The sequence below is a fragment of the Actinia tenebrosa genome, unplaced genomic scaffold (assembly GCF_029948245.1).
Source record: "Actinia tenebrosa isolate PJP-AT-01 unplaced genomic scaffold, QUT_ActTen_1.0 PGA_scaffold4__44_contigs__length_22323623, whole genome shotgun sequence".
In the NCBI taxonomy this organism is placed as follows: Eukaryota; Metazoa; Cnidaria; class Anthozoa; order Actiniaria; family Actiniidae; genus Actinia; species Actinia tenebrosa.
This window is the reverse complement of record NW_028292581.1, coordinates 4,490,438-4,505,893: the sequence shown is the minus strand read 5'-3', so window position 1 is coordinate 4,505,893 and position 15,456 is coordinate 4,490,438. Positions and strand designations below refer to the sequence as shown.

At 36.3% G+C, this 15,456-nt stretch overlaps 2 protein-coding genes across 4 annotated transcripts in view; both read right to left on the bottom strand.

The window, feature by feature from the left end:
• Nucleotides 1–419: 419 nt before the first annotated feature.
• LOC116293491 (choline O-acetyltransferase) lies at nt 420–6,163 on the bottom strand. Its single transcript, XM_031700920.2, has 8 exons — nt 5,712–6,163; nt 5,157–5,295; nt 4,622–4,821; nt 3,541–4,117; nt 2,529–2,952; nt 1,831–2,116; nt 1,272–1,711; nt 420–666 (listed from the first exon to the last, which is right to left on the bottom strand). Exons 2-8 carry the CDS (start codon nt 5,172–5,174, stop codon nt 524–526), a joined length of 2,088 nt encoding a protein of 695 aa, XP_031556780.1. The 5' UTR covers nt 5,175–5,295; nt 5,712–6,163; the 3' UTR covers nt 420–523.
• Nucleotides 6,164–6,749: 586 nt separating this feature from the next.
• LOC116293488 (cytoplasmic dynein 2 intermediate chain 1) overlaps nt 6,750–15,456 on the bottom strand; it is a 40,200-nt gene continuing 31,493 nt past the window's right edge. For all 3 annotated transcript variants that reach the window (XM_089037260.1, XM_089037261.1, XM_089037262.1), the window contains 13 exons: nt 12,815–12,887; nt 11,756–11,796; nt 11,363–11,427; nt 11,044–11,095; nt 10,811–10,877; nt 10,548–10,635; nt 10,186–10,252; nt 9,732–9,790; nt 9,428–9,473; nt 8,831–8,951; nt 8,672–8,728; nt 8,233–8,305; nt 6,750–7,861 (listed from right to left, as the gene is read on the bottom strand). In XM_089037260.1, the coding sequence (XP_088893386.1) occupies nt 7,748–7,861; nt 8,233–8,305; nt 8,672–8,728; nt 8,831–8,951; nt 9,428–9,473; nt 9,732–9,790; nt 10,186–10,252; nt 10,548–10,635; nt 10,811–10,877; nt 11,044–11,095; nt 11,363–11,427; nt 11,756–11,796; nt 12,815–12,887 (923 nt within the window). In that variant the 3' untranslated portion in view covers nt 6,750–7,747. The remainder of the gene's footprint in view (nt 7,862–8,232; nt 8,306–8,671; nt 8,729–8,830; nt 8,952–9,427; nt 9,474–9,731; nt 9,791–10,185; nt 10,253–10,547; nt 10,636–10,810; nt 10,878–11,043; nt 11,096–11,362; nt 11,428–11,755; nt 11,797–12,814; nt 12,888–15,456) is intronic.

Genomic DNA, 15,456 nt, shown 5'->3' with positions numbered 1-15,456 from the left:
AAGTGCCTATCACCCTTCTGACAATATTCACAGTATTGATTCTACATGGGGAAAGATGTGGAATAACCCGAAAATATTTCATAGTTTGAGTGCGGCTTCTTGAAATTATAAAGGTTTTTCCATGCCTTTTGCTAATGCTGTGACGTATGAGGAGTAATCATTTAATATACAAAACATTACTGGCACACATAAATAAGATTTGAAATACGTCATTGTTTTTTCCCATTGCTCTTATAGAAATTATTAGAAGTTAGTTTTCACATAGAAGCCGGTGTTTCGAATTACGAGGAACAACAAATAACCATAAATGCCTCCTCATACGTCACGACATTAGCATATGGCATGGAAAAACCTTTATAACTTCAAGAAGCCGCACTCAAACTATGAAATATTTTCGGGTTTTTCCACATCTTACCCCATGTAGAATCAACACTGAGAATATTGTCAAAAGGGTGATAGGCACTTTAACAAATATCTTCAACCATAACTGTGGTCTTGTCAACTGTTCTCGCAAACAGGCCATCTAATCATCGTCTAGGAGTTTCTTGATAAATGCAAACGCATTTTGAAGTTCCTTTGCGAGTTGTTTTTCCTTCCCATGACAGGGATGATTCGTTAACGAGCTCACTGTAATTGATATGGCGGTCTTGCCGAACAAGTAGTGAACTAGAACATAACGAAGAGAAATTACTATAAGAGTCATAACTGGAAACATAAAAAAGGCAGGTTGAGACGAAATGTAAAAACAGACTTTCAGGAACCATGATCATTCAACATAGACCGTTTGACTATTAAAACAAACGTTAATTGTTTTAATAACGAATCTTTGGAAACTGCATGGAAAGATTTATTTCCTTGTTGACACAGGTGAAAAATGTGGCTATGGCGCACGCTCAAAAAATCGACAAAATAGAAAGCGCAATTACGTAAAAAAAGTACACATTGAAATTCACATAATAACATTAAAGAGCACAAAACGTTTGGCCTTTTTAAGGGATGGAAAACAGAGGATTTGAAAATGCATAACTAATAGTTGGGACAGTAAATTCAGCGTTCCTCCAGGCTTTTCCTTATTTGTTTCTTTACCCTCAGCTACACCTCCGCTTTAATTGTTCCGTGGAAGTGGGTATATATAGTAGGGCCGGATTTATCTAACAATTCTCTCGAAGTTCCAGCTCAATACCTTTTAAGCAGTTAAAGCTAAGTTTGCCGCGTTTCTATTCAGCAGGGGGATGGGGGATGAGAAAGGTTCACTGATTGAAAAAGCCTACCTCCAAGAGGGAGCATACTCTTCACTCCTACTCTCCCAACAGCTTCAACAGCTGGATTCCAGCCTGGATTTGACGTAAAGGTTTCAGCTTTTGAAGGAGGAAGCAAATTAACCGATGGTTCTCTTAGAAAGTCAATAAGAGGTTGCTGGATTAAAGATCTCAAGTTCTTAAGCTTGTTCCTTTGCCTTGGGAGTCGCGTTTCCAGACCTAAGGTTCGGTATATAGAATCTAGGTGCCATAAAGTAACATCACCTTTCTTATTTAGTACGACATTCTCTCTATAGGAGGCGATTGCTTTTCGTAGCAAAATTTTAAGCCATTCTTTTGAAGAAGTTACGTCTGGTTTGGAATTTGATAAAAACGCGGAAGCAGCGTTAAGGAATAAGTTCATGTCAGTGGTATTCGTTTCCATCCAAGTCATGCCACCAAATTTAAAATTCCTGGATAATAAAAATGATGAAAAACATTTGCCAATGCTAAATAAATATATACGAGGTTTAAAATTCCAGAAATAATTAAAAACATCGTTTTTCAACTACGTTAAAAATCATTAATTTACCTTATGCTTACTATTTCAAACACGCTCGTATGTCTACCACACACGCGCAGTAAAGCAAGTTGTAACGCTGCATGAAATGTCCCACATGGACTGACAGATCTTTCAATAAGAGCCTTTCTCGTGAGGTCACAATTCAGCCTGAATGCTACTTGTCGTAAAGGAGCAAACGGTCCTGACTCTTCCTTTAATTTGATGATCTGTTTGATTGTCTTGCAAATGGACTTATCTTCAATGTCGTCCCAGTGTAGGTAGGATGGCGCTTTGAGCTCCTTAAGCTTGATTTGATCTAAATACATTAATTCAACGATGGATTGGAAATCAGTAAACAAATTTCGCAGCTTGGACTATACTCGTGATGAGATATGTCAAGGATGAATCATTGTAAAGATAAGGAAGGTCGATTTGTCCAATTAGATAGTCATAGCACGGTTTTCGTATGAGTAGAAAACGATACCTCAAGTTCGTAGTCGTACTGTAGTCGCACCATTAAGTGAATTACTGGGAGACAATGGAAAGCCATTTCAATGTTTCGGTATGCTTATCTGCTGTAACGGTCAGTACAGTATGTTTCCTACTGGTATACGTAAACCCGCTCTACTGCGCGTCGTATACTGGCAGCCTATTCGTTATAATTTTAACATAACATAAGCCTTTGTATGTAATGAAACTGAACTACATCAGATTTCACGAACACGTACCATGACTTGCCAGATATTCTTCTTGCAAACAAACCAATATTTCCTCTTCTTTATTCTTCACTAACTCAGCAAAAGAGGAAGCCACAGCACCTGTCATTCCAGCCAAGTAGTTCATGACAAACCCTGCAACTCCGTTACCAAACACCACTAGATTAACACTACGGTCATACCATCTGTTGGTAAAATTCTTGGACTGCAGACAGAACAGCGCATCATTTGCAGTTCTTGGTTGGTCGTCTGGGTCTAAAGAGATCACTAATAGAGAATCTCTGATGACTGCAAAGTTATAGTTGTTTCTGTCGCTTGCGTGTACGAGGTTTTGCTCCACAACGTGTCGGTCTTTTGCAGATAATGAAGTTATCGCACTGACTTCTAGAGAAGGCGGTGACCGGCCGTCCATTTGAATAACCCGTTCAAGCTGCCTCTGTGTGAGGTTTAGAAACAGAAAATATTATTCAAACGTAACGTATAAAATATAAAAAAGGGAGGGAATGGAAGGGTGTAATTTATTCTTCCTTTGGAAAAAATCACTTTTCTTGAAAATCATTGCATTGTTTCTGTTGTACGATATTGCTGCTGTGAATTTTTAAAGCCCCCATTTCCGTTATCGTGTGGAATTTTTACTTGCAGTATTCAAGAGGTTGCTAATGGGGTTAGTAGTTAACTGCCAATGGGCAAAAAAAAAATTACTGAAAAAAACCTGAAATTATTAGTTAACAGTTAACTGATATTTCATTATTTTGGTTAATATCATGGTCAGCGCTCGTAAAATTATTAACAGTTAACTGACAATTGGCCTAAAAATTAGTAGTTGCTGACGATCGGGTGCCCCCTCCACATCTCCATTCAATACTGGGTGAAATAAATAGGGAAATAAATGAGCATGCCTGCTGGCAGTTAATGATATACCATGATATTCATCCGACTAGTAGAGCTCATCGGATCACAAAATAGAACTGAGTTACTTTCTGGGTCGCTGCTAAGGCGAGTAAAAAGCAAATGCAAATAGTACCTTGATTTCTTCATAAGTGGGCATCACTTCTTCACCCATCACATCTGTTCTTATCATTTCCACACTGTAAGCTCTACCTCCATACATGACTATAACGTGTCTGGAGTATTCACGAGGTGCAGTGTACCTCTCTATAAGTTCGCGATGGAACTGAACGGATGTTGAAAAAAGAAAACTGTACCACTGCATGGTGAATGGCTGACCTTTATATTCATCTGGTTTGAATTCTTGTCCAGTGTAGAAATCTCTCGCCTTGAGGATTGAGAGAATCAGTAATGAAGAGCGGTGCAGCATGGGAAGACATGTCTCAATCTGAAGTCGGTCCGGGTAGAGTTTATCTTTACTATTTGCTTTGTTGTTGTCGACGTTAACATCTTCACCAAGCCCGTCCAATATAGTTGTGTTTACGTCATGTGTGATTCCTCGTAGAACTAGAGCGTAAGACATTTGAACTTGGGATGGGAGGGTGCTGGCGTCGAAGAATGTGTCGCCAGGGCGGATTGCAAACCTGTCATCCGCCATCTTTGGAGAATACCAACATTTGTTGACTGGGTCCTTATTGTGATCGTTTTGAATTCTGAAAATCGAGAAAAAAGGAAGTTATTAGTTCTTTTTGGGGCGTTCTTCTTGAATTACAAAGATATCCAAAGATACTCAAAACATAGTCAACAGCGATAGCTTTGCAGTCAAGCGTTTGAAATTCGGAGCCGACATCCCGTGACATCTTTGAGAAAATATATTCCGAGCGATAAATTAACAGCGAAAAAAAGCATGAGATAAGTCAACGGTGTTTGCACGTGTGCGTGTTTTCATGTAAGTACTCAAGTGCTGCTGTCATAGAAACCCTTTTGAATGACGAACACCAAAACTCCGTAGTTTGTTATGAAGGTCTAGTTTGGACAAGTGACTGGGAATCGCAGTAAGTACGAAGTCAGCAATGCTGAACTTTATGATTCATAGGGGGCTAGCTTCCACCTGAAACAACCATTGACGGGTAAGGGTCTACTTATCCAATTGCTCGATTACTGCTCGAGCTCGTAACCTTTATAGAGAGAGCACAGTTTTCACAATACATCTATACCTGTTGTGAGCGTCCTCAAAACCCAATAAATACAATAGGCATCTTATAAGTACATAAATGATTCTCTTGATGAAATCCATAGCATTTGACGGTACAATGCGACGGCACAAGAACTGAACTAAAGAATCATACGATGGAAGATCAGCAGTAGGAAGCTTACGGTCCAGGGCAGCGAGTTTCCGATGAAGATCTTTGTCGGTCTAAAATCAAAATGCAAATAAACCTTAATTTGAGTTGTTACATCACTTTTTGCATTGGTGGGATTATCGCCAAGGAAAAATAACATTTGGATTTAATAGTGGCTTCATATAGAAGTTGATTTTTGAAATCAAAATGTATAAGTAAGTCCTGCCAACAAACCTGGGGACAACTGGCATTTTGATCAGAAAATCTTTTCCGGCACTGCATGATGTTCAAACTGAGCTATCATGTTGCACTAAAGCCCCAGCAGAAAACACTGGACTTTTTAAAAAAAACCCTAAATATCTTAATAGATAAACTTAATAAAAGTTGAATGGAGTCCAGAAATGCTTACCTGAGAATGGGAATCCATTTCTTATTGTTGCAAAGCAGCAAATATGGGTTATGATTATATTCAGTGTATTTGTGGCTCAGGCTTTAAGTCGTCCTTCTGTTGCATTTTACCGGGTCTTTAAGAACTGAAAACATGGCACCTAACATGATTATACACAAGAATCAGTATACATAAATAGGTCTGTGCATCACTATTTAGATAAATATATGTTTTCGAAAAAGTCATCAAGAAAGCAACAAAAAGGATTGTTAGAAAATAACTAGAAAATATTTAAATAAAATTCGTTTGTATCACCAGTTATACCACTGATGTGGACTATATCTGGCATTGAAATTATTTTCTTACATTAAAACTTACTTGAAAATAAAACCATAATCCGAGGTTAATCTTTTGAGAAATCAAAAAGCAAAATATTTACGAGATTGGAAATTCTGTGCTATGGAACTTCGGGAAAAAAACAACTTTCTGCAAGACTGACTGAAGATCTAAACCAGTGACAAACGAAAACTTCAAAAAGGTGTTAACAAACCTGACCATCCAGTTACTTTTACTTACATTCTTCCAGCGTCCAGTCTTTAGCAAATGGCTTCAAACGTTGCTATGTTAAGCTTCCAGGTTGTTTGTTTAAAGTATCGCTATGTTGCTTTATCCTGTTTGGAGGTGAATCCCGGGTTAGACGACAGCAGATTGATATGTGAAACGATGACCAGAAAAACGCGGAAAATCATAAATACAGATGAAATTCTCTTTCTGAAGTCTGAAATATAACCTTTAAAACTACATATTTTTCATCCAGACAACTCTGCTTTAGCCGATTAGTCTCTTGAAAGAAAGATCGCAACTTTCTTTGGAATCACTGATTTTCTATTAATTAAATTACAAACACATTTGAAGACTACTGCAATGACAGCCAAGAAGCTTCTGGCACGATCTGAAAATCTTCAGTAGTTTACTATTTTCTTACTTTTTCTTCCGAAATTTTATAGACTTTATAGCTGGTCGGCGTTTCGTACCTGCCGAGATAGTCGACTAGTGCATGTATTTATAACCTGAATCCTGTTTTGGCTTCAGTTAAACATACTGGAACAGGTACGGTTAGCCACCAAGCGTATCTAATATGCACCATGTAAAAAACCTATCCGGGCACACTGTTATTATTATTCCTAGCTATTTCAGTCCTAGATTTCAAATAAACTGAATTTAGAAAAGAAATAAAATGTTCTCTAAAATGACTCTTTTATTCCTCAGTATTTCAAAATGTTGCTGGGAAGTGTAAAGAATCTTAAAAGTTAAAATTGACTTAAAAGCAGCCAAGGATAGCAATAATAGATAAACTTGTACAGGATACTTGGATTTTTTTCATTTTCCATGAGCAGTTGAAATCAGATTTTCATTAATATTTGAAGACTTTGAATTACTCAGTTTTTTTAAGTCGCCAAAAGTAAACTATTAAAAATATAGTAGTAATATGAGGACAAAGTATACTGTCTTTTGGGTGACCAGAAAACTGATCCTCGTTAGGCAACAAGAACAAGCGTAGTAGTACAATTATAAAGAGTCTGGGGAATTGTTCACAGTTATAATACAAGAAAATGTAGTTCATGAACTCTTTTTATTTTAGCTCTTTTTATTATCATACAATAGTAAACACTCAACAAATAGTGCCACATTCAATGGTCAATAATTTAGATGATTATGATGATCATTTATGATAATGATAATGGAAATGATGAGCATTTGATAATGATGGTGATGATCAGGGTGATGGGCTTCATGATGATGTTAATGGTGATGACGATGATTTATAATGTTGATTTGATGATGATCAGATGATGATGATGACGATAATGATGGCCCTGGTGCCACTCTATAATACTAGCTCATTTAAAATGCAAGTAACTAAGGGCTTACATCTGCTTGATTATTAAATATTTTACGAAGTTCTTGATCAGGTCAGTTAAGGTATATGTATACTATACCACCGTTTACACATGCAGGGTAAATCCCCCTCGATCCATTATCAAAATAATTACGAATAAAAATTGTAAAGAAACCACTTTTATCCTTTTACAATCACTTGAAAATCTACAAACCTTTAACCTTTTTCATATACACGAGCCTATCTCAGTCTGAATAAATTTGTAGAAATAACATTAGAGTTAACGCTCGAAATGGTGATTTGTAAGGAAAGAAAGTGTTGTCGTTGTGATGTGACATAACAAGATTATCCAGTATTTATTCGAACATCTCATGTACTTCATTTTTAAAGTAATTTTCATGTAAGCGACTGCATTTTATTGAATACAATACTCAACATCTCTATGGTCATTCATGGGATAGTTTAAATAACACAATATGAAAGCACGTAGAAGAAACCCCCTCCCTTCCCCCATACCCTGGAGTTAAGCATCCCAGCATCAAAGTACTCCTTCCAGGTATTCATGAAATCTGTCCAGGTCATCAGGAGCAGCTTTAGAAAATCGCGTACTTATTTTCTGTACTTCAACTGATAGGGATAGTTTAAATAACACAATATGAAAGCACGCAGAAGAAACCCCCTCCCCCATACCCTGGAGTTAGGCATCCCAGCATCAAAGTACTCCTTCCAAGTATTCATGAAATCTGTCCAGTTCATCAGCAGCAGCTTTAGAAAATTGTGCACTTATTTTATGTACTTCAACTGAGCCATTCTTGTATCCCAGTGTCTATGAACAACCATAAAAAAGATATTAGCAACTTAAAAACGACATCTGAAATGTACGTCCATTGCTTTGCTTGCTCAGGGGACAGCAACAACAACAGAAAATGTATATGACCTCATAGTCTGATATGAATGTCTCTAATTGCTACAAAAAAAATGGTACGAGGAGATACAGATATGTCATTCTTCTTATCTTGAAATTTCAGTCTGGAGTCATGTTTAAGATTTTTACACTTGTTTTTTATGGCTTTTTTTATTTTACTTAGAGATCTTCACATTGATTGAACAAGCATTTTATTCATGTATTATTTAGTGTTGTAACTACTTCACGGGCTAAGTAAAACTGACTACGAGTGAGTGCTAAGTTTCATTTACCAGTTCTGCGTTTCTTCCCGGCACACCAACACCAGTAGCAGAGTAATCACTGGATAGTTCGAATGATATCACACTGTGGGAGAGAAGACAACTAATAAACATGACAAACATACATTTCTTCATTCGTTAAACAAAGAGAGAATGAGAAAAATGTAGGTAAGGAAGCGAGGAGAAGAAAGAGTAATGAGTAGAAAGAATATGTGATTGATTAAGAGGAAATAGAAAAGAAACGAACGAAAAGATCATAACGAATGAAATCAGAAAGTCATCATGAAATTGAAGCAATAAATGATAAATAATTAATAATCAAGTTAAAAAAGCTATTTTTAAATCAAAATTTTATTTTAAATCAATTTATTATTATTATTATTATTTTTAATTTTTAATCAGCTTTTAAAAATGCTGATCAATAAAGTAAGTTACTATTGACAATGCTCACCTTCCTTGTTTGACTTTTTCAATCGCCACAGGCTCTGAATCGGTTTTTAGTAAATCCCTAAAAGTTAACAATGAAGGTATAAGTCTAGATATAAATTACAAATACTATTTGACCAACGATATCACTGAAGTTGAATCACATAGTAATATTAAGTCATACCATATGTACAGCGTTGAGTTGGCATCAAGTACAAAAAACATACTAGGAATGCTATTTGACCATTGAACAGATAAAATACTGCTGCCTTGAGTAGAATGAGTCCACGTATTCAGAGGTAATTCTACAGTTGATAAAACACAAGACATCAAGACAAGACATCAAGACAAGACACAGAGATTTAAGAAAACTAGGTTGAATGCTATTAACATTGACTTTTTTACTGATGGGATAAGCTTTGATATTTTGATTTCAAGATCAAGATCAAGATCATCTGCCCATCTCTCAGCATCAGACCATTTTTAAGATTCAAAGCAAACATGGTGCTTTGTGGCCAATCATTTGTACAAACATCTTTTGTTCGCTATACCACCTACGCTGAGAAAAAATATTATTAGCCAATCAGAATCGAGAAAATTTGCAAAACTGAGGTGTCAAGGTGAGGGGAAAGACATGGCACACTTTTCCCTCCCTTCCTCTCTTTCTCTTTCTCCAAAGAAGAAAAAAATTCCTCCAAGCAGATACCAAAAGCCTCCAAACTCCAACAGCTATAATAATTGATTCAATCCACAACAATAGCCTCGGTATTCCAGAACTCACCATTAGTGAGATTGTACAATCTGATGCTGCCATCTCTATTTCCAGCCTTCAATGAAAAGAAAAGAATATTTAGTGATTCATTTGCCGCCGTATGTTAGTATCTCCTGCCTTTCCGGGGTCATTATTGACTTAATATCGATGTTTACGTGTTTATTGTTTATTTTTTTGCCTTGCCTGCTATAACCTTTGAGAGCTTACATTTATGTGGATTTTTGACTTCATATTTTTAAAATAAGAGCATCATGTCCAAAGCATTGGCAAAATGATTTCTATGATTGCTAAAATGTTTAAAAAATCATCTTACCAAGATACAAGGTAGTTGCCATGGCGATACATCGAGTGCCGTAACATCGACTAAACATTCTATTACAAGTAATAATATAAAAATACGTGAAATCGGGAATACGGTTATTTTGACTTCAAGTGAAATACCACATTTTTTACTAAAAAATAAAAAAGTTGTTACTGGAAGAAAATGAGCGGCCTAATTTATAAACATTGAATAAATGTTCCATTTTTTCAAAGTTCACATTTGGTGAACTGTAACGCTTGCTCTTTGGAGGAGTGATCAGAAATGTGCCCAACTTACGTCCTCCCGAACAATTAGCCCCATACACTATGCACCACAAGTCTACCAGCTTTGACTTTGGAAAGACGAATTGTATTGGGGCCTCAATTAGTGGGTCATGTCTTGCACCGTAAATAATTTAGTTTATTATTTATTATATATATCAAGCAAAAACTCAAGGTTTATCTACCTATTTCTGGGCCAAAAGTCTTGGGAGGAGCTCTTCCACCATGTCGTACACGGTGAATAACGTTACCCTGTAAAGCAAAGATAGAGGAGATCAGTCTACTCATATACTGTAATCCATATATGAAGACAATCTAGCTGGATGATGTTAACTGGTAACGAAGGTGTAGGCATCTCAGGGTTTTCTTCAAGGACGATGTCGCAATTTGTTTCTTTTATTCTAAACTCACACTCACGAGAAGTGGAATGTCGAGACGAAAATGTAAGAACAAGTGACAAACTGAAATGAGAGGGTAAGAGAGAGGCAAGAATTCTAAATTGATAACCAACATAAGAAAAAAGCAATGAGGTATTTATAATACTCACACTATCGGTTCCAATATAGAAATGATTTGGATCTTGAGGTAGGAATCGCATCGTGTATGTCTGAAGTGCTGCATTTTTGCGCACATCCCTTTAAGAACATAGAAATTTAATCAAATATCTACTAACAGAAATACGGTACTTCTTTATATTATCTTTTAGAATCTTTGAAGTAAAAACAAAAAACAAAAACAAAAACAAACAAAAACAAACACAGAAGGCACAAACACAGTGCGGTATACTGTTATGATAAGCATTTTTTTTACCTGACATCTGCTTCCAATGGTAGAGATGAACTTTTTATCAACTTGATTTTTCCACCTGGGGCCAGTCCTGACATAAATTGTTACAATACCAATTTATACAATAGACATTGAATGAATGATGGAAGGAAGGAAGGAAGAAAGAAAGAGAGGGATGTAGCAAGAAAGCAAGAAACGAAGGAAGGAAGGAAGGAAGGAAGGAAGAATAGATTTTTATTAGTAGTAACACAGCTTACCCAAGTCTGATTCAGACCCTGCTATATCTGCAATATCCAACTCTACAACCACCTGAAATGAAATAGTTCCTAGTAAAACAATCTTTCTAAGGCCATCAAGTCATACATAAAACTAGTTCTGACTTCTTATTGTGAATACTATTCAAGAGTGTGCTGAGATGATGTAAAGAAGAGGCTTAAGTCCTAATAGGTTTCTGGGCTTAGAACAGTGTCAAAAAAAGAAAATTTTGCGATACTCAAATAAAGAAAAAGACGAAATTATGAAGAAAGTCAGTGAATAGTGATACTTCGCGCGGTCAAATCCAACGTCAAAACTCACCCATGTATTTATAACTGCATTTTGCTCTAGAGAAGCCAGTTGAAATGAAAGACCTAGCAAATCATCTAGGAAGGAATAAAAAAGATGAATATCAGTCGGGAACATTTCCTATGGCACAACATGGATTCTGACTGCATTGCAGTCTTGCAGCTTTTATGTAAATCGCACAGGGGAACGTAAAAAGACTTGAGAAACATAGCCTCTTCCCCCAGACTACTTTATTTACTGTTCGGCATGACGACACGTAAGGCGGAAGTACAGACTTGATTGTCACGCATGTGCTTCTCAGACGAGTAGCCTGGCCAAATCGCACTGACGCGAGGGGAAAAGAAAGAGAGAGGAGAAACACATCATATGTGAAGCACATCAGTGGAATGTCACGTGATGACTTACCTGAATGTAAGCTACCCGCTAAAGTAGTAGACGCCTTAGCACTAGAAAAATAATCAGAAGAAAGTATTAAGGAAATAATTGCGCAATAATATATATTTTAAAATATTAGTAGAAGTGAACATCAAAATAGAACTAACTTAACAAAAGTACAAGTAAAGGATTCCTTGTGCGCACTATATACAAGAAATAACAGACTGCTTGCAGGGTGACGTTACATGTTACTGTACAAGGGAGACAACAAACTTCATTTGCAATGAAAGAAAATGTATATTTTATAGCACCGTAAACTGAACTGTAATGGCTAGCAACGTGCTGTAAGGGGTGTATTACTGGACGAAAAGTATCATGGTCTGTGCTGAGGGTCCAAAAAGTAAAACCACATTTGTATAAAAAGACTGATTTTTAATGGCAAATAATAACTTTTTAGTCATTTCTGTAAAAAATAACTTTTTAATCATTTTTTTTTTATTGAGGCACATGTTCGATTGAAAAGAATGGCAAAGAGATGAAAATAAATGAAACTGGAGGATTTGGGAAAAGGAAGGAAAATAGGAGAAAGAAAAGAAATAGACCTCATTACCTTGGGTTTAACGTTTACTCATTTCAGATCAAACCTAGTAATTTCCCATAGTATCATTTCTTTGCCTAACAGTTGCATTTGAGAAGTCACATGAATATGAATACAACTCAAACAAAGGATCTCATTCTCAAGAGAATGATACATGGTCTGGCGAGAAAATATTACGCCCAAGGTAAGGAGGTCCATAAAAGTCTTGTGAGCTGGGAATAGAGACCTCTTTAGCTTTGGCCGATGATGTTTTCCCATTTCAGACCACGCGTCATTCCCTAGAGTATCATTCCTTTGTTTAATGGTCTTGCATGAAAAGACGCGTGAATATGGATAAAACTCAAACAAAGAATCTTATTCTCAAGAGAATGATACGTGGTCTGAAACGAGAAAATACTACGCCCAAGGTAAGGAGGCGCATAATAAAAGGTCGTGTAGCTCCGAATTAACGAAGCAATGGATAAATGGATAAAATCTCCTGGTAACTTTACCTATCTCCCGGCATGACTACTGGCAGGAGAGATACCACAGGACTGTGATGATTATCTTGAGACAGAACACCAGCTGTAAAGTACAAAATACTCAATGTTATCAACAGAGACGATTTAGATGATTATACATATGGTAGAGTTAATCCTAGACCAAGGCGAAGCACCACCGTAACAAAGCAAGATCAGTTTACTCAGTGTATTCTTTTTGCTGATATGTATAAATATATATTATGCAAATAAAGATAAACACTGTGACTGACGCAGACCTGCGCATTTAAGTCCAAGAAAATATTTAAGAAACCCTATTTCCTTGCAGTTCTAAGGTGTAGTCTTAATATATTCTTGAATACTGACTTGCCCCGTCCTATTTTGCTTGCACTATACTCACGTATAACAAAAATATAATGAACACCCTTCTAAAGTACACCCCGCCTCCTACAATGAATCTCTCCCTTACTCATATCTCCATTACTCATCGCTACGCATATAAGCCGATCTATGCGCAGCTGTAGTCAGACAACAATTCATCCCTAACAATAACTTCCCTGCAGTCTAACATGTTAGGCGAAAACTGAATAATAAATTTCTGTTATGTGAGAAACATGCCTCTTGCGGCTAACGATTTAGTTTTGCATTCAACTAATGTTCTCTAGAAATCTATTTAGATAGTAACTCAATGAAAACCAATATTTTCTTTTCTTTCATTCGTTCTTTACTTTTTCGGACTCTCTCCTTTCGTCCAGTCTATCAGTTTCAGTTCTAATTTCACGCTACTTAGGCGGTGTACGAAAAAGTAAAAATATGAACAGTGTACTAAGAATTACAATTTAGGTATAAATAGTTTAATCACGATGTTCTTGATGATAATTTTTCTTTCAAAGTTTGCTTTTTGATTTTTTTATGTAGCTGTAGACTACGGAGCAAAAAATGTAGTGGAAGCTGAATACTGTTCATGGTAATGAAACCGTAAAAAAACTATATTACACTGACTTCTCAATAGTTCAGAATGCTTGAAATGAAAACTGGTCTTCAATTATTAATATTAGATTGGAATCTGAATACTTTATCTTAATGAAACGTCAATACACGAGAAAAAAAAAAAGACAATCAAGAACGGTTAAGACTGCTTGGAGTTATGTATTCAGTGTTTTTATAATCTGTATTCTGTTTAATCTAAGAAAACATCAAAGCACATGCACAGGAGTGTCAAAGACATCTCACTCTTCCTGTGTCAACACGTTTTTTTAAAGCTACTAATATTTTCTTTCGTCGCATTCATTCCAACCCCGCCATACTTCAATTAAAAAGCCGGTGACAAACATTCCCTTAATCAACAGCGATACTTATTCGACAAAATATTGATATACATACTGGTAATGGCTTAGAGAAAATGCGATAGAAAGCGTCGGTCATTATGTAAATAATTCTATAAAACAAAATCCGTGATTAATGATAAGATAGTTTACTACGGAACGCCATTCATTTTTCGGAAGCGCTTTAGACCTCATGTCTGGATATTGGCAAAGAAAAAAGAAAAACCCTTTCGCCAATCGGACTTAGATCTTGAATACCGACCCATTTCACTCGAGAAAATACTACAAAGTAATCAACGTCATAAAAAAGAATCGAAGCTACTTTTCTAATTCCGCCTGTTTTATGTTTTAAGAGTATTATTTCCATTAACTCGTTTATTATATTTGTTCGAGTAAAGTATTTTGAATAGCATAAGAGGCATCAAGATCAGAAAAACTAGATACGACTTTTCTATGGACCTCTCGCCAGTTGACAAAAGATAAGGAAGGGGGAGGAGGGGGGAGGGGAAAAAGAAAGGTCCGACTCCCCCCAGATACCGTTGCTATGCTACACAAATTTGCTAGAAGACCCCAAAATTCAAACTCTGATCGGTGTAAAATTGATTTTAATTTGTTTCAATTTCATTTATGTCCTGTTAAAACGAAGTAAAATTGCCTCGTCATCGAAGAGGTGAAAGGAAGAGAATAAGTAAAGAAAGACACAAGCAAGGAATGAGAGAGAGTGGAGGGGGAGGGATAACTAAATCATTATTTATACACGGTGCTTTTTAGTTTTATAATCTAGACAAACAAAGGCGGGGGAAAAAGAGAGAGATAAGGGAAAAGAGGGGAAATAATCTGCAATAATTTTGCTTGCACATGGTTAAGCCTTTCTATATCCCAGTCGTAGCGTATTTAAGCACTCAACGTCATGATAAGACAAATCCAATAAAACATAAAGACCACCTTCAGAATAAATCCTATAACCTGAAGAAGCGAGAAAAACTTTTAAAACAGATCAGAGATGATAAGATTTAAGTATTCGTCTGGTATTTGGTATCTAGATTAAAAACCTGTATTGCTCGCATTACACGGTCCTCATCTTTACCGACAAAAGTAAAATACATCAAACGAGAGCACATTTGATTCTCAAAACACAATATTGAAAAACATTAGTCAACATCTGATTATGCACCCTTGGAAAATTCTGGCAAATCGATCGACCAATGTACGAGTTCGAAGTGACATTGTGGCTGCGTAGATTGGCTTAGGAACTACCAGATGTAAATACGATACTGATTATCCCGTGGGGAAACTTTAGTACTCAAAATATAAATAATTCTATCCCCA